The 22807-nt window shown below is 36.1% G+C and overlaps 1 protein-coding gene across 6 annotated transcripts in view; it reads right to left on the bottom strand.

Annotated features, from left to right (window-relative positions):
• Positions 1–6189: 6189 nt before the first annotated feature.
• Positions 6190–22807, bottom strand: part of LOC113228471 (nuclear pore complex protein Nup214-like) — a 33277-nt gene continuing 16659 nt past the window's right edge. For 4 of the 6 annotated variants that reach the window (XM_026461790.1, XM_026461785.1, XM_026461787.1 and 1 more), the window contains 15 exons: positions 20086–20255; positions 18369–18533; positions 17799–17984; positions 17324–17622; positions 17024–17155; positions 16645–16890; positions 15841–16359; positions 15624–15755; positions 10710–11835; positions 10416–10621; positions 8646–8789; positions 8515–8575; positions 7159–7337; positions 6813–6939; positions 6190–6622 (listed from right to left, as the gene is read on the bottom strand). In XM_026461790.1, the coding sequence (XP_026317575.1) occupies positions 6592–6622; positions 6813–6939; positions 7159–7337; positions 8515–8575; positions 8646–8789; positions 10416–10621; positions 10710–11835; positions 15624–15755; positions 15841–16359; positions 16645–16890; positions 17024–17155; positions 17324–17622; positions 17799–17984; positions 18369–18533; positions 20086–20255 (3723 nt within the window). In that variant the 3' untranslated portion in view covers positions 6190–6591. The remainder of the gene's footprint in view (positions 6623–6812; positions 6940–7158; positions 7338–8514; positions 8576–8645; positions 8790–10415; positions 10622–10709; positions 11836–15623; positions 15756–15840; positions 16360–16644; positions 16891–17023; positions 17156–17323; positions 17623–17798; positions 17985–18368; positions 18534–20085; positions 20256–22807) is intronic. The other 2 variants (XM_026461786.1, XM_026461789.1) reach the window with 2 other exon arrangements.

The following is a 22807-nucleotide window of genomic DNA, read 5'->3' as shown; positions in this document are numbered from 1 at the left end:
CACATTCTTTTTGTTTAAAATTATTATATAATTCACTTATTAGGAGTGTTTTTGATTATGCATCTTTTATTCTTGACCCATGTTACTCATCGGCATTTAAAAAATTTGATAGAGTGCTATCTAAAGCTTTAAGAATTATTCTGGGAGCAATGAAGTCGAGTCCCATCAATGCGTTGCAAGTGGAGTGTGTGGAACCTCCTCTTCAATTGAGACGTCAATACTTATCCGATAAATATCTGCTCCGTTGCGTGCAATTTACAAGACATCCTCTTTTGTTACGACTTCGACGCCTCTCAACTGACGCATCAACATCTCCTTATTGGACTCATAAGTCTCTTCCTTGTCTCGTTATTAGTTTCCGTAAGTGTTTGTCTTTGCAAACTCCAATTCATAACTCCCTTTGTTTGCCTCTTTTCTCTACTAAATACGAAGCTTTAGTTTTATCTCTGGACATCCGTTTGTCTTTAGGTATCAATATGAATTCTATTGAAAACTTCCATACTTTCAATTTCATTAGAGACAGGGACTTCCAATCGTGGCACTGCATTTTTAGTGATGCTTCTAAGCATGGCAGCGACAGTGTTGTTGGAGTTGGTGTGTATCATCAACAATATAACATTGTTCAAAAAATTAAATTGCCTCCAGAAACTTCTATTTTTACTGGAGTCGAGTAGGTACGTTCTCTTAGCTAAGCTAACAAATACTGTAATTCCGACTCTATGAGTGCACTTCAGGCACTGCCTAGATTTCCTTTTAAAACGCGAATGCTTTGCCCAATAATACTCGAAATTAGAAATTTGTTGTTAGCTTGCTCTTCGAAAGGCTTGTCTGTAGTTTTCTCCTGGATACCGAGTCATTCCGGTATTCATGGAAATGATCGTGCTGATCAGCTCGCAAATGATGCTGCTGTTGACGGGGACACGGCGTACTATAAAAATTATAATCACGATTTGGCAACCCTTCCTATACATTTCCTTAGACATGATTGGGGTGTGATGTGGTCTGAAAGCAGTAAATTAAAAGGTAAATCTTATGCTTACATTCAACCTTCTATTCCTGTAAAACCATGGTTTTCGTCACTTAAATTTAATAGATTGACTACATCTGTTTTGATTCGTATGCGGTTGGGTCATGTTTGTACTCCTGCACACCTTGCGAAATTGAACATCGTTAATAGTGATTTATGCGAATGTAGCCAAGTTGGAGATTTGGACCACATATTTTCAAACTGCCCTAAATATGATTATTCCTTACTCTTCCAAAACCTTATCCAATCAGGTATACCTCTTCCTACGTCCATTTCGGTACTGTTATCATGTAATAATTCACATATTTATAAGTATTTATGTAACTTTATTGTAGAAAACAATATAAAAATTTAGACAGTTCCTATATCATTAATATAATATTATTATTATTATTATTTATTGTCTGTTGTACAAATTTCCTAACATGAAATTCCTCTCCCGATCCGTTTTTTCCCTAATCCGTTTCCAAAATTCCTTAACATACGAAAAGGTTTCCCTGTTTTTAAATGAAGTTAATTTATCTTGTCATTGGCTTCAACGCTAACCGCGAAAGGCCAAAAAAAAACAATGATTGTTTATTCTTTACTAAATACCTAAGAAAGAAAAAATAAAACCTTCATTTGTAAAATAGTACAACGAATTAGTAATTTAAAAAATAATAATTGCCATCGACAGTGCAAGAATGATTCTCCCACCTGTAATATTATACATGGTGGTGTTTCATTTTATCGAAAAAAAACACTATTTTTTTTATTTTAAATTTTTCCATTTTTTGTTTATCGTACGATTTTTTATTTTATGAAACGAAAGTAAGCCTTAAGAATAGACACTACTGCAATATAGTTAAATTTGGTCTACTTTTTGGAGAATGTCAATCGGCGTTAATCGTTCGTCGTCTTTTAGCTATTGCCGCTAGATGGCAATTGGCAGCGCTTTCTTAGAGGATGGAAAAAATAAAAGAAAGCGCTTTAAATGAAATCTCACTATAAAATCAAAACTTTGTAACTTGTACTCTTAGAATAATAACGCATAGAATGATAGTTTCATATCAAACGAACTGTCACAAGTGAGGCAAAAATCAAATTCATGTAGGCTAGTTTTAGTATATAGTAGGTTAATTTTCGGTTTTAGTGAATAGGTATTTATATAAAAATACAAGTTGAAACGCGTTACTTCCTTGTGGAATGTGATGTTAGTATCTATTTTATGTTTGTCTAACGTATTTTTACACTCATTTACCGCACATTTCGTCATTTTTAGCTAAAATTCTTGATCTGTTCGCGGCGCAAGTTGACCTTGAGCACTGAAGGCCCGCCCGCTCGTGTAGGCCCTTTTGGCGCGCTTCAATTTGCCTCACTTAGCGTGTGCGGACTAGGTTTCGATGCGTTATTATTCTAAGCTTGTACTAATAGGAAATGAACGTTCAACGATACGCCAACAGGGTAAACTTGAAGTCATTATTAGTATGAGTTATGATTAGGAACGACAGTTCTGATAGTAGGTCATCGTGGCTTATGCACTTCCATTAGTTTTTTTCCGTAATTTAAAAGAGAATTATACACCTTACTGTTGAGAACGTATAATAAACTAAATTATGCATTGCCGACATTCGCGGCACAAGCTGCTAACGACAGGATGCAGACGTCGCGCGACTTTACTCTTTTGTTATGTGCATTCCAAGAAATGGCACACTTTATTTAGTAGAAAATAATATTCCATATTAGGTGTTTTATTCATTTTACATAGTGTGCGATGCGATGTGCAGCGCGGCGCCACTTGCTGCATTATTCTATTTCGTTTTTGTTTAAAGAAATTTAACCTTGTGGATTTTGTAGGAGCAAGAGAAAACGGTCATTTTAATGTTTATGATTTAGGAGTTCATATTGCATTAGGTATTCGTTTTAATATATAACAAATATCCCGCCAATATCCCTAAATAAAATTAATTTTCCGCGTAAATGTCGTGTGAAATTTTTTTCCACAGATCACCATTGCGTACCAAATAGGTATGCACATACTACGCCGCGTAGATGGAAATTTGTGTAAAAAATTTACCAGCCCCTGTCCAATGTACTAATAATAACACATATTCATAGCCTTGCACTAGGTAAACCCTGTATCGCAGGTGCCAAGGACACATACAGACAGCCAAAAGTTACACCCAAAATCACGGGAGAAATAAATCTAGGCGATACAAATTTTCTCCCGGTCCGGGAATTGATCCTGGGTCCTCCGACATGGCCACAGAGGCAATGTGGATTTCCAAAAATAGTAGGGAGTGAATAAAACCGGTAACACATTTTCCCTGATTAAACGATCTAAAATAGCGTTTTAGTTAAAAATGTCTTTAATTATATTCATTTACAGAAAACTTAAATGTATATTCTGGAAAGTCGAAAAGAGCTTATTGAAATTTGGTCCAGTACAAGCTTGATGTATGTACCTACAAAAAAACTGAAAATGCCCAGTAATAATTGATTCATATGTACCTACCTAGTAAATATATTATTCTAAGCTATTAATTTAATTACTGGCATAGCTAAATGCTTTTCCTTAAGTGTAACTTTGGATATACCTATTCTAGGCAAATTAGATCGACAGAGAGAGCTAACCTAACGATAAACAGTCGACTGCATTTTTGTAATTAAATGGAAATTATTTTTACAAACGGCACTTACTAGTAGTTGTCTACAACACTGGAACATTGTTAGGTCAAAAAATAAGAAGTTTTGGGAACACGCACGTTCATTATTAGGCACTTGAAATCAAGATTTCGTCGATCCGACCGCAAATCCAGCCGGACACGGCCGCAACTAGAGGAAATTCAAGGTTCATTACTGAGCACAGTCTGAATATAACTTATGGTAAAAAATAAATGAAAGTAGTACATTTTTGAAACACGATCGTTTTCGTGCCTAATTTAAATGTGTGCATTATCGGACTTATTTTATCGGACTAACTCATTTAATTAATTGCGAAAATTGACGATAAACATTATTTATCCTATCTAAGGATGGTATGTCCGTTTCATAAGTAAACACCATGAAACTACTTAGTAATTTCAGCATCAAAGTGCCACCATATCATCTCTTCCGTGACTCTTTCGTATGCGATCAATATGGCCCTAGTAAAAAAAAAATCAAAGAATTCGTGTTTAATACTGCTAATGCTGACAAGTACCTACTGCAAAAAACATCTAACAACAGAGGTACAAACCAAGGAACAAAAAGGCAGGCCTTAAACCTTATATGGTAAGAGGACAAATAGGTTGGTTAACGTCATGGCAATGACCTGTAGATTTATAAACTACGTGTAGTATGCTGCAAATTGATTGCATTTTGTTTCAAAGCGGGAAGTGCTCTTTACAGAACACGAATGCCAAAAGGGCTTGTAGTGCTTTCAATCAATTTGAGGGTACTTCAGTACTCTCAATACGTACATAGGCATTCAATTGTATGTTTCTAAGTGAAATTTTTTTTAACAAATATCGTAAAATTATAATTTTATTCCGGTATTGCTTAGTGCAATTTGTCTACGTGTTTATCTTTCTTAGGAATGAAAAATTTATTACTTAAATATCGTGCGTGTATTTAAGGAAATAAATAGACCATCTTTACTTCAATAAATGTTTTTCTTCCTTTATTTTCGTAATTACGTAAATAGATATATATAAATACTTAGTCATCTAAGAAAGCGCAACATACCTATGCTGCACGCATAGTGAAAACGACATATTATACATATAGCTCTCTAAGCATTACAAATTCCGAAGTATGATACCTTGAACATAATACGCACAATATACATATACTCGGTATTCATAGATATTTTGATATGTTTATGGTTGTATCATACAAAAATTGGAGACTTTTAGGTACATCCGATTTTAGTAGAGAAGCAGCAGTCTTGAACAACGCTGTAAAGTTGCCTACTTATCGGTATCCTACTGGATTTATCACGGGAGTGTGCGATGGAATTACACGATTTCATCGCCTTCGCCTTTCCATTAGGTCTAGACGTAGACTGTGGTTCCATCCCTGTTGTGGATATTGCAAGGATTCGCACGAAGCATTCCGCTTAAATTAATATATCGAACGACTATCGAGTGGTATTCCCTGACTGTAGTGCAGACTTATTCCCTGAACACTAACTTGGGCAAATTCAAGGCCAGAGTGAATCGATTTAGACATCAATAAACTATGTACATGTAATTATTTTAATTAGAATTTTGACTTTTATTTAATTTTATTTCAATTTTGTTTCATTTATTTTATTTTATTTCATTTTTATAACCTATTATTGTCTTTTTTAATTCTTATTATACTATTTTAGTTCTTAACTGTAGACATTAATTTCAACTTCAATGTAATTTATTTTGATACGGGTCATTGACGCCCGAAATAAATGATTTTTATTTTTTTATTTATTTAATAGGCATTAAGTAGGTGCGCGTGCTCCATCGTCGACCTCTTCATGACTTTCCATCAGGTGAGACGAAGGTCAAATGGGCACTTATATACTCCCGGATACATAATTCGAGCCACCTCGCATTTTGTCGTAAAGGGCTAGTATACAAAAATAGTGTTATCATCGAAGAAAGTTTTCCCCCGATTTTGCAAATCCAAATTCCCGACAAGGACTTATGGGAAACACGTTTAGTATACTGGTTTCAAAATTGCAAAATAGGTTTTGATCAATCCAACATTGTTTAGCTTAGGGCACTTAATACTGAAAATGCGTGGTGGATCGAATTATATGTCCGGAAGTGTATATTTTTAAAGTAGTTTTTAGTATAACTATGAGATAATATGTATGATAAAATATCTTTCTTACAATCAGCTAACTTATGGAAGAAGTTGAATACATTCATCGTTCGCTCATTAGTACAAAAGCGAAGTTTCCCGATAACTCCAACTTTAAGGATGGAGTCATTATTCAGTCAGCCGAGTTACTAACAACTCGGGGGTTTTCTTGCGTCGCGGCGTCCACTAACGAATCAAGTTTGAAAGTAGATCAAAGTTTCCAATTGGATATTGAATAAATGTAATATCTATGGACAAAAGACTAGTCGATGTAGGTACTTACATTCAATTTTCATACATTATTCGAAATATCAATTTGTTGTTAGTCATGACTCAATGAAAGATAGGTATACTATGAAACGATTTACTTTTTATTATAAATAACAAATTAACTGATACATTATTTACGTAAATACGGAAAACAGCACTGAATATGTTATATTTATTGAATGACTATTGTTTTGTTAAACATTGTTAATAAAATCAGTACACACAATGATTTGAGTTTTGAAGGGTTTTATCAATATTTGCTATATATAAGCATTTATCCATATGAAAAAATCAGACTTATGAGGCACTTATCAGACCGACAACTGCCTAGGTCTGTAATCTAACGAAGAGAATAAAAACAGACAATTCACATTTCAATATTTGTGCGAAATAAGTCAAAAGTCACAGCAATAAATTGTCATATTAACTAAACTAATCATAAAATTTGAAAGAACACTCAGCGCCTCGGCTTTACAAGTATATTGCGGTTATCACCCACGCCATCCTGTGAATGATGGTGAGCTGGAAAAATAATTAGATAATTATAAATAAAAACGTCAGTAATTTATCTATTAGGTTTCCATGTATAAAGAAAACTTTAAATAATATAAAAAGCGTACAACTTGGAACCTTTATAAATGGACCAAAAGAAATATTTTTTGTCGGTTTTATAATACACAGTGTTCGAGGTGTAATAAGTGCTATTACTTACTTGCCGAAAGCCGGCGCTGCGGATGGAGTTGGGGATTGCGACTGCTGAGCAAGATTGCCAAATGTAAGCGTGTTCTGAGTGGCCAAGTTCTCAAACGTTGGGTTGGATTGTGTCGGTGCACCGAAACCTGATCATACGAATAATGTAAATAGAATAACCACATTAGTTAACTGCACCGGCAGCCCATTATTAGGACTATCCGAGTAAAGAAATTAACTTTTTTTTAAATGCACTAGGTAATTGATACAAAGCGATTGTTTATTTGAATTTTCTAAAGACGTTTTATTGGTTAGTCTTAGTTGGAATTACAAGCTTTAGGTGAAAGGAGTAGAGTATTTGGTCTTACCAGGTGAAGTCCCACCGCCTCCAAATGCTTTCCCAGGAGATGTACTTCCGAATGCTGTGCCCCCGAAGGTGGCGCCGCCACCGAAAGTGGCCGGGGCACCGAATCCGCTGGTAGGACTTTTGTTGAATCCACCAAATGATCCGAAACCCGTACCGCCACCGCTGGGTGAACTTCCGAAACTATGGCAAACGTTACAACATGTAATAGAGGACAATGTTTAAATTAAATTTTTCATCACACTTGCTCGTAAGTAGTAGTATAACGTGCAGGAAAACTAGGCGGTAAATGAATTACTTAAACGACCATTAGAGCGACAATGTTTTTTTTTTAATTTCCACACTCCCATCGTCAAAGCCGCGATTCCAGAGTTTCTGATTTTATTTATTAAAATTAATATAGATACAGTCAGCTATATTTCATTTACCATTTTTATAAGGGACGTACCCATAAATGCCATGGCATAAATTCATTCAAAAGATTTTTTGTTTCATTTACAGGTAAAGTTAGTTTTGAGGTTAAAAATATACATTATTCTTCACTTAGGTAATTTTTTAAGATACCTATAATTTGTACTCTATATTATTGAATATCATGATGTCTTTAATACCGTGATATTCATGTTTTGTTTTGTGAAAATACTCCACTATATTATTATTACCGTCCCGCACTAAAAAGTTTGGCAATTCGTTTTTATGCCGAACCATCAAATTGTGGAACCAACTCCCGGCGCATGTATTCCCTCCCCTCTATAACATCGGGTCCTTCAAACGTAGTGTGAAGAAGCATTTGGCCAGACCGGAAAAATGATAGTGACGGAGTGAAGATATTTGTGTTTTCCATCCGTTACTCTCATCTCTGGACTGTATTCGCACTTTCCATCAGGCGCGGTGCAGTCATTTTGCCGAGTCACAATAAAAAAAAAAAAAAAAAAAAATATATTACTGATGCAAAGATCGAACAACAGAAAAATAAAATCCTCCGACCTGACTGCACTGGAACCACTTTTGTGCTCTATTTCGAATTATAACGTTTAAATATAAATATAAGAACTTCCTCGCAAGTGTGATGAAAAACATTGTATGCCACACGGGTGCAAAACCTACGAAACGTTCGGGCCATTCAAGCTCTTGCCTTCAGCTCGGGCTTTGAATGTGTCCCTCGGTTCGTAACTACCTGCTTACCGCCCTTGTAACATAATGTATTAATATAATATTCCCTACGTTTATAAAACCTCCACCACAGTCTAGAGTACAGTTTACTGCAATTAAAGCATAATATCGATGAAAATGAAAACTTTTGCATTATGAGCAAAAGAGTAACCGTGATGTAGGAGACTTAAAAATGACTTTCACTTACCCAGCTGGTTGCCCAAATGCAGGCTTTGAACCGAACACAGGTGAACCACCGAAACTCGGACCTGTATAGTATCATAGTTACATTATAACATGCTCTATATTACTAATTAACTGGTCAAAATGTTAAATAACTGTTACTGCTCTGTTGTTGCTGTGGTGAGCCAAAGACAGAGGATTGTTGTGGACTACCAAAGGACTGCCCACTAGAAGGTGCGCTGAAACTGCCTCCAGAACTTCCACCGAAGATGGAAGACGACTGCGTAGTCGTTTGTTGACCTGTCAAATCGAATTTATTGTTGACAATGTGTTACTTATGGTTGGGCTACACCACGAGTATATTTTGCGCAGGGAAAACAGAATATCGAAAAAGCTTATGCAAATCAGTGTGTGTCGGCCTAATTATTCTAAGTAAACCAAGTATACTTTTTAGTTATTAGAATAATAATTATTATCATTATTATTCTAATAACTAAAAAAGTTGACTTTTCTTCCCGAATGGTTAGAATCGGCATTGAGCGCTTTTCAATATTTTTTTTAATTTTCATTAATCGAATACACAAAATGTTAACGGAAAGACGCGAACTAATCAAGTGCAATCGACTGATATCCAGATTGGTAAATAGCTGGGAAAAACTGTAGTAGTTCACACGGATCACACTGATTTACGAAAGGAGCCGCTATAGTACATGAATCAAGATTTTCGTGAGTGCAGCGAATTGTTGTAAAGTACTTTAGGTGTCATTAAGTAATTTTATTTTAACAAAGTAAAATAAATCGGAATACTGACTATAACTGCCTCCGTGGCCGAACGGTTACCATGCCGGACTGCCACACAGAGGTCTTGAGTTCGATTCCTAGGCCGGGAGAAATATGTGTATGGCCTACAATTATTTATCTCATGAGTTTGGGTAATTTGTGGTTGCCTATGTGTGTGTCTATGGCACCCGCGACACAGGGTGCCCCTAGTGCGGGGTTATGAGTGTGTTGCGTTTATTACTATTTTACTTATATACTGTTCCCAGCAACTACAGGTATTAAGTAGCCATGAGTTAGTGGGGTCACTCCGAGCTTTTGCAACATTGTCGCGAACGCGTTTTGGCAAAGTTTTTATTCACGCTACGCTATCCAAGGGTCTACACCCTAGTAGGGCCGGTTTAGATGACATGTTTTAAGCACGGGTTTTGCTAATGTACGCTGAACGCGCGTTTAAATCTAAACCGGCTCTTACCAATTGCTCACCCAATCATCATCATCATCTAATAGATATGAGCATGATGCGGAAGGGCAGAGATTACAGATTAGGGGCTGCTTGTGTGTAGCTGTCTGACACTTCCCCTTCTGTTTCGACTTTGGACTTTCATGCTATTTCCAGCAGAGTACTATTGACTTTTTCGGCGATAATGAAATTGAAAACTGAGGAGTGTGCTATATTCGCACCGGACCTGTATCGGTTTGATTACTTTAATAACAATACACAACTCCGGCAGGATGAAGTTGCAGCACATACAGTTAGGACAATAATGGCTTAGCAACATTGAATGCTAAGCCAAAGCCGGTTTAGCAACATTAATTGTCCTCCAAGATAACCAGATTTTACTCGATGCGATTGTTTTCTTCAGAGCTGACCTTAAAACTTGTGTACGTGATTTTTGCTTTGAAAAATACCTAATATAAAAAACGCAATTAAAAAAAAAGATTCTTTACTTTAAATTATTGAATTTCGGTATAATTGGCAAATTTGTTAGAAAAATACCCTTGAACACCGTTCAAACATTCAAGTGAAACAACTAACCAAGATTGCCCAAGAAAAAGCACAAATTATAGCTCGAGTTTACTTGCGGTGAAGCTCGACCAAGGAGAGGAGTCATGTCTCAAATTTCCTTTCAGAGTTTATTAATTTACCAAATGCAGAAGATCCAAATCCGCCGCTGCTCCTATTATTTGCACCAGACCAAAAATCAGTAGCTGGTTTCTGGCCAAATGCAGTTCCTCCTCCAGTGCTTCCTCCGCCGAATATAGATGCTGCCGTGGGATTGGTTTGACTGAAAGTTGCTTTGCTCCCAAATACATTTGTATTGCTACCGCTGCCAAACACGGAACCCGATGACCTGCAAACACATACGACATTTCAAAATACTGGTTAACTTATAAGCAGTTCGATAGAATAACATTAAAAATGGGAAACAAGAAACTCACCCTCCACCGAAAAAGCTTCCTCCAGTACTGGGCGGTGATGCATTAGTCGAGATGGTGGCAGCAGCAAACAAGTTATTCGCTTCGCCAAACAACGACCCATTTGATTTCGTAGAAGACTGACCAAACACTGAAGATTGTGTTGTTTGCGGAGATCCAAATACTGAAGGTTGTGTAGTCTGAGGTCTACCAAATACAGAGGCTTGAGTCACTGCTGTTGGTGTTCCGAAAACTGTAGTTTGCGTAGTTGCTCCAAACACAGAAGATTGTGTAGTTGGCGTTGGTGATCCAAAAACTGTAGCTTGTGTAATGGGTGAACCAAATACCGAAGCTTGAGTGGTTGACGTCGCGGAACCAAACACGCTTTGAGTGGTTGTTACTGCAGCACCAAACACAGATGCTGCTGGAGTTGTTGCCCCGAAAATGCTTTGAGTTGTTGTGGCGGCAACAAATACCGATTGGGTAGTCGTAGTGACAGCCCCAAATACATTTTGACTTGTTGCGGGACTGCCAAAAACTGAAGCTGGAGTAGACGACCCAGGACTGCCAAACACTGAAACGGCAGTTGTTGCAGGTGGACTCCCTAGTACTGAAGTGGGACTTGTAGAAGTATTATTGCCACCAAATATTGACCCTGATCCAAAGGCAGACGACGCCGTAGTCGTTGCAAATAAAGAATCCGATCGTGATCCAAAGCCGGATGTAGCTGGAGCAGTAGCTGCAGCGGCAGCTCCAAATATAGAAGACGGAGACGCTGGGTTAGGTGTACTGAAAATTGTTGGCTTTGTCTCAGTCGTACTAAACGCGGATTGAGTCGTAGTTGTACCGAAAAGTGCACTTGCGGCAGCCGTAGTGGTTGTGGCAGTTCCAAATAATGACCCTTGTGATCCAGAAGATGAGAATACGTTTCCAGCTTGTGTAGTTTTTGCAGATGCTTGGGAAGTTACGGATCCGAATAAAGACGACGGTGATGTAACGGTCGTGGATGTTGATGGTTTTGTAGTTAATTCTGCTGTGGATGGTGTCGACGATGGCATAGACGGCTGGGATGATATTGGCGTGCTAAATATAAAAGCTTCTGATGAAGGTGTAGAAGTCGGTGACCCAAAAAATGGTTGCGATTTTGATACTGAAACAAAAATTTATCAAAATTACTGAAACCCACTTTGTCCTATGGATATTATACCGGGTGGAACGGAACGATCGACAAACCCGAAAATTGTGAAGTCTTAAATATGTACTTAATTGTACTGAAAGTCTTTTTGCTCTAAGTGTAATAGTTTCCGAGTTATTCAATGACAAAGATTTGCTTAAAAAGTCTGTGTTGTCAACCCTAAATAATAAAATCAACAGTTGTTTGGGGGCAACTACTATACACAGGCAGAACAGAAACTTTGTACTTTCAATACGTCGTTAGATCCGTTTATTACTTCAAGAGTAGAGTAGAGTATTTACATTTATCGCGCGACGCATAGTTTGAAACAATAGTGTCTCCCGCAACATCCACCCCGGATCAATTCAGAAAGGTTAATAAATGACCCTGTCAGGAACGCAACTCATATTGCCTGCGTGATAAGACTAACATAAAACAATTTAAGTTAACTCTCTCGTTTTACAAAATGCGTTAATCCGGCCCTAACGTAAAAATAAAATGCAGCCAAATGCGATTGTAAAATCCTCAAAAAAATTCGGGTAATTTTTTTCTTGCTTTGAAATAGCCGAGTCTACTAACTGCAAAAGAAGAATTTGTGTTAGAATTTGTATGAGTTGAACATTTGAAAGTAAATTTACAAAATTTTAATTATTATTATTTTACAAAGTTAACTTGAGTTAAGTAGTTGCAATTTTAACAAATGCAATGTAAATGCGTTTCTTGGAGGTCTGACAGAAAGCCTCCACGATTCGTTTTCTTATTTTTGAGTATCGATTGTCACATTGATAACAGCAATTAACTTACTTTTACTTTTGAATTACTCATGATGCTTATACCAGACAAGAAGATAAATGCGAGATCTATTTCTTTTTCAAATTAACATGGCATATATAAAGGACAACGGGCGCGTGTGCCGTGCTCATATCTAATCTGCATTGTTGTTTGCCATTAGTTCGTTGGCCGACCATTACATAACCGGCTGCGCCATAACAACAAACAACAATACCCATAACTCGCAGTATAAGACAGTACGTAGATTTGATAATAAGAAAATTTGTATAGATCTAAAATCGATAAACTGGAGTGAAGGTATATACCTACCTAAACGACATACAAGTTTAATCACTAATAAATTCAAACAGGTTTATGACAATACAACATATTTTGCACCAATAAAATTAGGTAAACGGCAAATCTGTAAATGGCGAAGTAACAGAATACTGGACATGATAAAAAAAGATATGAGTTAAACAGTATTTACAGTACAGGAATAAAACGAATAGCTTTATAAATCAAAAACGAAATTTGTAAAGACTACCGTAACCCAAAAAAAGTTTGGGAAATTGTATATACAGTAAATGGCAAAATAATAAAGTCAATAGACAATATTATCCTACAACATTATCCTATAACACCTAATATATTAGTTATTAGTTTTGCTCACGAATTCAAAAGAAATGTTAAAAGTATACGTACATATTGTGACAAGCCCTTCCTTCACGAACAATCTTATATAAGAAAACCGGATCTAACGATGCGGATTAAACAGGCTAGCTACGATACTCCATTATTAAAAACTTAAATATAAATAAAAGTCTCGGAATTGATAACACACGAATAGCACATTTAAAACATGTAATCTCTGACATTACCCCACTGATTATACACCTCATCAATTGTTGTCTTGCTACTTCGTTGTCGTTAATCCCGACGAATTAAAAATCGGCCGTATAAGACCCATATACAAAAAAGGTTCCCATAAGGATTTAAATAACTACAGGCCTATCACTATACTACCTTCCATCGATAAGATAATTGACAGGTACATTGGTAATGAAATAAACAAATTTTTGTATACTCACAACATAATAAACAATAAACAATATGGTTTCCAAATCTATCGGAGTACGTCTCAGTTATTATTTCGATTTACCAATGAGGTCAACGAGTACTTGAATGACAGGCAACATGTGCTTGTTGTCTTTATTGATTTTAGCAAGGCATTCGACACTTTAAATTACAGCACACTTTACTGTAAACTAGATCAAAATGGAATACATGGATAGGGTCGTCTACTTAAATGGTTTCAGAACTATCACAGTAACCGGCGTAGATGCGTAAGTGTAGCAGGGGCAGTAAGTGAGAGTAGCGTAACCGAGGAGGGCACGGCGCAGGGTTTAATACTGGGTCCAATTGAGTATTTGATCTACGTTAATGATATGAGCAACATTTTCACAGGCGGGTCGGTATATCAATTTGCGGATGACACTTGCATAATTTCGTCACACAGGGACATTAACGAGGCACAAAAATACTCCAGTACAACTATGATCAATTATGCAAGTGGGCTCACGACGTCGGGCTTGTTATTAATTCGGACAATACTAAAATTCTGCACATACATTCTCCGCACCTAAAATCATCGTCAACACCGACTGTCGTGTCACACACGCATCAATGTTTACATAACATTATAAACAGTTGCTTCTGCGGCACTTCACAGCTAGTCGATCAACATACTTATCTGGGACTGATTATAGATAAACAATTTAACAAACTAAGATCTCGTATGTAACAAACTAAGAGTATTTGTGGCTAAACTGTCTATATTGAAATACAAACTTCGTTATAAGTCACTCAGAATTATTTATATGTCTCTTGCCGACTCCGTAATAAACTATGAAACTTACTTGAACAATATCTATAAACTGCAGCTATGTTTACTAAAGTTAATTGTTCCTTACAACGTAAAATCAAAATTTAAGGATAATTATGACAAATTATTTGGTTACTGTAGAGTTTTAAATGTATTTGACAAAGCTAAAATGCTATTTGTATGTCAGGAATACGATCATTTCACACATAATCTGCGAGAGCGAACGCGCTCTGAACATTTGCGCTCGCTTTCATACATACCAACGTATACTATGCCGGGATACAACAACGTATATGGAATGCGCAGGCCGGACTACATATTACCAGAAATTCTGAACGATCTATCAGGCGCACTGCTAAGTAAAATTGTGGGGAATGTCAAGAAATGCAAAACTGTTTTAAAGAGATACTATCTTGGTTTGTAGCAGAATATCTATAGTACTCTAGAATTAATTAATATTATAGTGAATTAAGTTAATTTAAGTGTCGAGTATGTTAGCTCATCGCTAAATGGTTAAACCACTAAGTTTTTTACCTAACGATAAAGAATGGTCGTTTTTTTATAAAATTTGTTTGAAATTGAACAAATAAAAAAAAATTGTGTAACTGTAAATACTGTATAACACTACAAAATGTAGATTTTTGGATTGTGACAAGAACTTATTGGCTTAGTGCCATTATTAAGTAGTGTTTGTGTTAAGCATGTGGAAAACCAAATTCACTTTCGCATGTTTCACCGGTACACGCAGGAATGTGTGTCTGGAATATCTGCAAGAATAAAGGGGAGGTGGACATATCGAACTCTAATCTTCTTTAAGTAAGATCAAGGTAAGAGGAAAGCAGTTCTCTCTCACTTGAGGGCCGATGAAGGAATGACGCGCCGCGCCGTGGGGCGACAGATATAGATAGTACATCTGTACTAACGTCATTCGTCCGCGTTATTAGGGTTGTGGCAATGCGTAAAGTCAACATCTAGATTTGAATTTTTCAACTGCACCGAATTTACATTACAGTAAATAAAACTCAGTATCTAGGGTTCTTAACGTTTCGGCTTTGTCGGTCAATCCGTTCCAACCTGTGTTATAAAATCCTCGTAACTATAAATTTACCTTTCGGGGAAGCAGCATTTGCCGCAGCAAATAAGGATGCAGCATTGGAATTTACTGTGGAATTTGAATTTTCTGGCGCCTTTGGCACTGCCTGCGTATCAGAATCTGTTTGTGCGGATTTCTCTTGTTCACCTGAACAAACCACCAAAGTACGTTTTAAAAAATAAAGACTAGAAACTGTAAATCAAGAACAAATAATATCTACGTCAATGCTCACCGGAAACACCGCTTGGACTACTAACAGAAGGAATGACAGATACAAAAACAGAAGGCTGAACAGCAGCTTTAGCCAATGGCTTAACTATATTTTCCTTTTTGTCTGCGCTTCCTTTTTGAGCAACAGTTTCTCTCGTTTCTCGGATATTTTCTTTACACTTCTCTAAATCCTTTTCTACTAGCTTAGGCACGGGTTCATCCATTTTAGTGAGGCCTGCCGGGTTAATTTTTAAAACATCAGGAACATTTTGTGAGTCACTTGATAGTGGCGTTGAAGACTTTATTTCGAAGAGGTTTTTCATTGGTTTCTGTTCTTTCGAGGTTTCAATTGGGTTTACTTCAGTATTATCTGGTTCACCAGTCTCGTCAGATTTACTTGTAATAATGCTACTTGGCGAGTTTGTTTTGGGTACAAACTCTTGAGGTGTGAATTTTTGGAACATATTGTTTATGTCAGATATTGGTTTGGAGACGATAGACGCTGTAGTAGGCTGAGCTGAAGATGGTGTTGCTGGTGAAACTAAAAAACAGAACTTCTTTTTATATTCTGCAAAACAAATTTGTTTGTACTTTGTATACATTGATAGTTTTTTCTGTGTCATTACACTTTAATTTTTTGTTTTTTGATTCAATGACGACATCGTCATTGAATCTTTTCTTGATCATGACAAGAATAAGTAGGTAGTCTAAAACTCAATTTAGCTAGAAAGTTCTAACCAAGTTAGGTTAGAACCTTCTTGCTCAATTTCATAATATAGTGCTACAGAAAATCAATACTCCGATGTTATATTAATTGTGAGCATACATTGCCAAGCAAAAGGTGAACAAATTTTCTGCCCCATAAACGTGTTAGCATCACTCTTAGTCTCTTGATTCACTGGATTAGCCGGAGTCTGTTTGTTCTGCAACATGACTTTTAACACGCTGCGAGTGTTAGGCGATACAGTTGGAGGAGGAGCGAAACGTGTGAAGTTTGGAAATTCGGGTTGGTGTGGCTTTATAACTTGAGGTTGTGGTTGTTGGAATGATTTCGATTCGTCTGTTTTGGATTCTGTAAAAATTTTAAATAGATATAGCTCCATAGTTAAGCCATTATCACTAGTTACAGGTTTCACACCACATTTTTTTAACTGTTCCGATATTTCATCAATAAAGTAAAATCTATAACTAATAAGTTATCATACCAAAAGTCCTGGCGACGTTGCAAAATCCAGGGTAGACAGGCTTTACGTTAGTAACTGGCGTGAAAGTAGGCACATTGATGGCGGCTTGCTCTACTTTCTGGTTTGTTAAGTCTGGTTCCGGTGGCATAACAACTGAAAAATAACATGCGTGTACATGTATATACAATAAATATACCGTCAATACAATTTTTAGAGCAGAGCTTTTTTTGATAGCACTTTTAGTGCTATCATCCCATTAACTCAATCATATTCAGAATTAAAAAAATCACACCAATAATTTCAAAAGAACAAACAACTTACCAGGTTGAAGAGTTTGTGCTGTCATAGTAGGTTCGCTCTTATTTTGTAGCGGTTCAGATTTAATCTCAGGTGAAAGATGAGCTTTCTGCTTCGTACTCTTTTCATAATTAAGTCTCATAGATGCCAACTGCTGTCGCAGTTCAACATTAACTGGTTTTATTTTGATAGGTTTATGATTGGATAACATGTCTCGTAGAGCGTCTAACTTTTGGGGTGTGAGGAACGAATCTCTAGGTTTGTTTGAATCTGGCTCTATACTCATATTTAGTATGTTCTTTGTTAGTTTTGAGAGAGGATCTCTGAAATAATGTATATTTGATATAACATTGTGTATAGCATTGTTTAAAAATAAAAGCTTGGTGATTGGAAAAGTTACTTAATGGCACTACAAATAAAAAAATATTCAAAACTAATGCTCCCCACTCCCCACCGAGTGTAGGACATGTAGAAAAACTGTTAATTAGAATCAACTTACTTGTTATTCCTAAAAGGCGTGGTTCGTAGCAGTGACGTAGACTTAAACATTGGCGAAGCATCACATTCTTTCAGTGTGTTCCTCAGAGTTCGTAGCACTGCTTGTTGGCGACTTAATATCTCTTGTTGCTTTACTAATGGTTGGTATACATCGTCTAGTATTGGACGAATCATGTATTGACCTGGCCTAGAATTTAATATTTTTCGCTGTTTCAAAAGGGTGAAGTAAATATCAATTCTGAATCCAACGTAAAACAGCTATAAAACTCTGACCTCTCACATAAAATATATGGTTTTAATAAATTTTACAATAACAATTTAAAACATAAATTTCATATCCTGAAATACAACTCGTAACGTATTATTAATACATGCTTATGAAACAGAGTGTATTGTTTATGCTAATTTCTAGTTCAGAAAGAAATATTCTGGAAAATAAAACCTGGAAAGTGACCCTCAAATTGGTGTCAAATTTAAATAAAACTTGTCAAATTGTTAAACATCGATCAATACAACGTCACCAGTTGTGTATACTCAAAAAATATCATGCTATATTAATATATAAACTTACTTATGAAACTGCGAATCCTTAGCAGCTATCTCGTTCCACTTGTGATCAAGCGCCCTGTGTGCTTGATCAAGTTGCGTTTGCACGTAGTACGCCAGTTTCTGAACTGACGCCACGCGTTTTATTGTCAGTGGATCTGTCTGTGTCCATTGATGTAGATCTTTTGCTCTGTGAAAGGGTACTAATGTCAGTCTTAATACTAGACAGAGATCCAGGAAACGGGCATTAGTTAGGCCAATGCCGGTGATTTCACATGTTTTAGAATTAATGAACTTCTGCGACATGCATAGCAAGACAGATAAATAGAAGTACATTTTATTGTTCACACAGAAAAACATAAACGGTACATAGACAACTTAGAATTAATGTGAGCAGAGGCGACTTTGTCGCTGAAACCGATCTCGTCTAGACAACCTTTGAAATTGAGGAGAGCTAAACAGAGAGGGAGACGTAGTGTACCAATGGTAAAAAGGACAATGGCAAACTCTCAATCTCAATTTTTTGTTGACATAATTTGTATGCGTCTGTTTATGAAAAATATGTGAAAATACATAAACAGTTGAAATGCCTGAACAAATTTTGATTTGGGTTTACTATTCTGAGAAGTCTGGAATTAAAGATAGTTTGAAGTTTGAAGTTTTGGAGGTTATGTGTTACGTAATTGAATAAAATTTATTCGGTGTATTATTATATCAAAATAAACTACAGAAGCCTCAAATAGAGTTAATAGAAGTGAATGGTGCCGTGGGTTTGTGACGCGACGAAAGTTCAGAGCAGCAAATTGTTTTTTATACTGATATGGTCAAAAGGCATGAAGTTAAGCCATAACGAAAAAACTGAGTTAATTAATACACACCACAGACTATTGCACTGATAACTCGGACACAAATTATTATTTTGTGAAACGTGCCATTCATCCCTGATTTCAGGTTTTTTTTGTCAGTTTTACCATTTTCTCGGTTGGCATTTCAGAGAGGAAATTATCTACTTTTTTTTGTAATGAAGTAGGTAATCCTTTATTAGCTTATTACAAATGAGTTGAATCAGAAAGTTAGATATTACGTGAACTAAATGTGGACCGTATCTTTACGTAGTTACAGATATTCTTTTTTTGGCGGCTAGATGTCGCTCAAGGCTAAGAAATTTAAAAAACTGACAGTTTATATAACTGACAGATATCAGTCCGGTTATATACCTATTCGTCATTGGAGTTTCTTTTGAATGTGATTTTATTTCCAGGCTTAGATAGGCTGCTATTGTAATTTGCAAAATCGGATTAATTTATTTTATAGGAAATGAAACTATTTTTCCGGATTTAAATCGTGTAAATTTGTTTTTTTTTTTCAAGTAAACCAACGTTTCGGGCCCTTTACAGATCCCATGGTCACGGTTTGTTTGAAAAAACAAATATACGCAACTTAAATCCGGAAAAATAGTTTCATTTTCTATGTGTAACAACCGTGAAAACCTAAGAACTCGATAATTTATTTTATTCAAACTGGTAAATAAAACAATTAAGGACGCTAACGAATTCTATTAACTACGATTTTGCCATTGTTCTTTAGGTATAGTATAGACAGGGATAAAATTCATATGACTCAAAGAGACGATATGAGAAAAATGCAAACCTTAGAGTGCATTGTATAATGTTGTCTGACGTTATGGTTATCTGAACTAGCACAGCTACATATTGTAATAGGTACACTAAAATAATGCTCACTCAGCATGCGTCCTGGCCTCCGCGACAACAGCGCAAGCGCGGACCAATTCCAACTTGAGTTGCACTATATCGGCGCGTAACTCTTCTAGAGAGCAGTCTTTCTTTAGCTGCTCTGGGTCCAGCGATTGGAAGTTGAAATTGGAATCGATAGATTCCAAATCTTGTTCGAACTGTAAAGGTTATTTTTAAACGATTAAAAAAATTGTGCGTATGTTACGGAGTTACTCCAGCATTTGTGAACCGATTTTGACGATTCTTTTTTTGTTGGAAAAAGAGTACCGCAGTATTGGTCCCATTTAAATTTGAAAAAAATATTCCACCTCTAATGGTGGCAAGCTAGGGGATGAATACGGTTTCGCGCACTTTCTGGGAACCGATTTCAATGAAACTGGCAAATAGATGTAAGTCTACGGTTTTTATCGGTTTTTGTTTTATAATTATTATGTTAGGCTACGTATATATTATAATAAATTAATAATACATTTAATTTAATAAAAAATCGTATTGAAACAAAATACAATAATTTGCAAAGCACATGTAGTAAACAAATAAAAAAACACAAAAAAGGAAAACAAAGAAGTATTTAATTATTAACTTTTGTAAGTATAGCCAAAAATAGGGTGGTTTACATTAATATTAGACATAACTGACTTTACCTTCTCAGTCAGTCGTGACCATGGGACTTGCAAAGGGTCTGAAACGTTGGTTTGTTTGAAATAAAAAACAAATATACGCGATTTAGATTCTGAAAAAATAGTTTCATATCTAATGTGTAACAATCGTGAACATCGAGAATATAACCAGTAAGAGAGACGAAAAAGGGCATCCCTGGCAACTCCTCAGGCAAATGGGCCTTATATCACTTTTAAATATCAACTCTCGTTTGCGTTGAAATCACAAATTAGAAATAATACAGCACCAACAACTGACCTGTGTGTACGTCTCCGTCCGTATATTCCAAAAATATTGTGTATTTATTGTAATAAAAATAACATCTCTAACAATGAGGGGTTCCATGCGGTGGTGTGGGAAAAGCAGAAAAACATCTAATTACAAAACAAACAGAATCAAATTTAATCGGTAATTAAATATGTAAGTTTTAAATTTTAGTCCATTATATGACACCCATCAATTGTTTCGAATTTCGAGCTGGCCAATCGGACCGCAGTTTTCAACGTAATGATTTGGCAGAATAGTTTTCAAACAAATTAAATGACATTTCGTCTCTATTTCTGGTTATATACTCGATGATCGTGAAAACTTAAGAACTGGATATGTAAAGGTATTGTTTTATTTTTTAGGGTTCCACATTCAACAACTTTACTCTAAGGGCCCTATAGTATACAGAACAATAATGCCAAATGTAGAATAAAAACTTCTAAGACAGTGGTTCAACTGTATTTTTTTCTTTTGCGTGTAACTAAGTTTCACTGCTGGTTCATTATAATTGCTCCTATTCCGCAGCGATGGCCCAATGTATGCATCAAATAAATTATTTTATACACTTCCGGACACATAATTCGAACCATCACGCATTTTCAGTATTAAGTGCCCTAAGCTTAAACAATGTTTGATTGTCGAGTTCTTAGGTTTTCGCGATTGTTACACATAGGAAATGAAACTATTTTTCCGGATTTAATGTTTGATTGATCAAAAACTATTACGCTATTTTGAAACTAGTATATTAAACGTCTTTTCCATAAGTCCTTGTTGAGAATTTGGATTTACAAAACCGGGGGAAAACTTTTTCTTCGATGATAACACAATTTTTGTATTCTAGCCCTTTACGACAAATATACACAACATAAGAACATAATATACTACATTGTATAAATATTTACGTAATTCAATTTAGTTTATATACGCGACACACACGTGTTACGCGAGGCCAACATAAGGGAATCGCCGAATAAGCTTCGACCCCAATACAATAGTGCGGCACGAGGCAACAGTGCAGCGTCAGCCCCGTGCTTCCAATTCAACGTGTCGGCATTGACGTCAAAGGAAAGGAAGGCGGCCCGGCGCATCAAATATCAAGTCATTCTTGATCTAACTTCGGTCACCTATCATACATTTTAGTTGTAGTTTAAATTGTAATTTTATTATTTTATTTATTTAATTATTATTTTTCTTTATTAAAATTAATTAAATAAATTGATTTTTTTTGCAACTTCCGCCTGCAACTAACTTAATTGGCGCAGTCGGTAGGATTCGTCGAATATTAACGTAAATCGATTACGGGCACCGACGAATCAGAATCTACGTGGTTGCGGAGCAGAAGGAATCCAGACATCGATTCGGCAAAAGAAATGTTGTAAGTACTCTGAATCTTTCATAGTCCTTTCTGTCCTATTTTTATCCTATTCTATGTTGTATTTTACATCGTTATTTTATAACTATCGTGCATTTTATTTGATAGATTTTTTTTGTGTGTGTAATTTTTAGATTAAAGTGTTCAAGATTTTTCATCCGAAACAATCGCGGAATATTAGGTTACGAAATAATAGTAGGTGTATTAATAGGAGGCTTAGAGTAATTGACGAGAGACGTAACTTAGACGAAACCATGGCTCATTCCGAAAATATTGACTCGATCTATAAATCGCTTAGAGTAGTGCCCGAGTTCGACGGGAATCCGCACGTTCTAACCCGGTTTATAAATCTATGCGGTCAGCTAGTTAATTGTAAGCTTAAAAAACGATAGTGCTACTGGTTGTGATAAC

The sequence above is a fragment of the Hyposmocoma kahamanoa genome, unplaced genomic scaffold (genome assembly GCF_003589595.1).
Source record: "Hyposmocoma kahamanoa isolate Upper Pololo Valley unplaced genomic scaffold, ASM358959v1 232, whole genome shotgun sequence".
NCBI classification, from domain to species: Eukaryota; Metazoa; Arthropoda; class Insecta; order Lepidoptera; family Cosmopterigidae; genus Hyposmocoma; species Hyposmocoma kahamanoa.
Note: the sequence above shows the minus strand (reverse complement) of the source record. Positions and strands in the feature narration are given on the sequence as shown.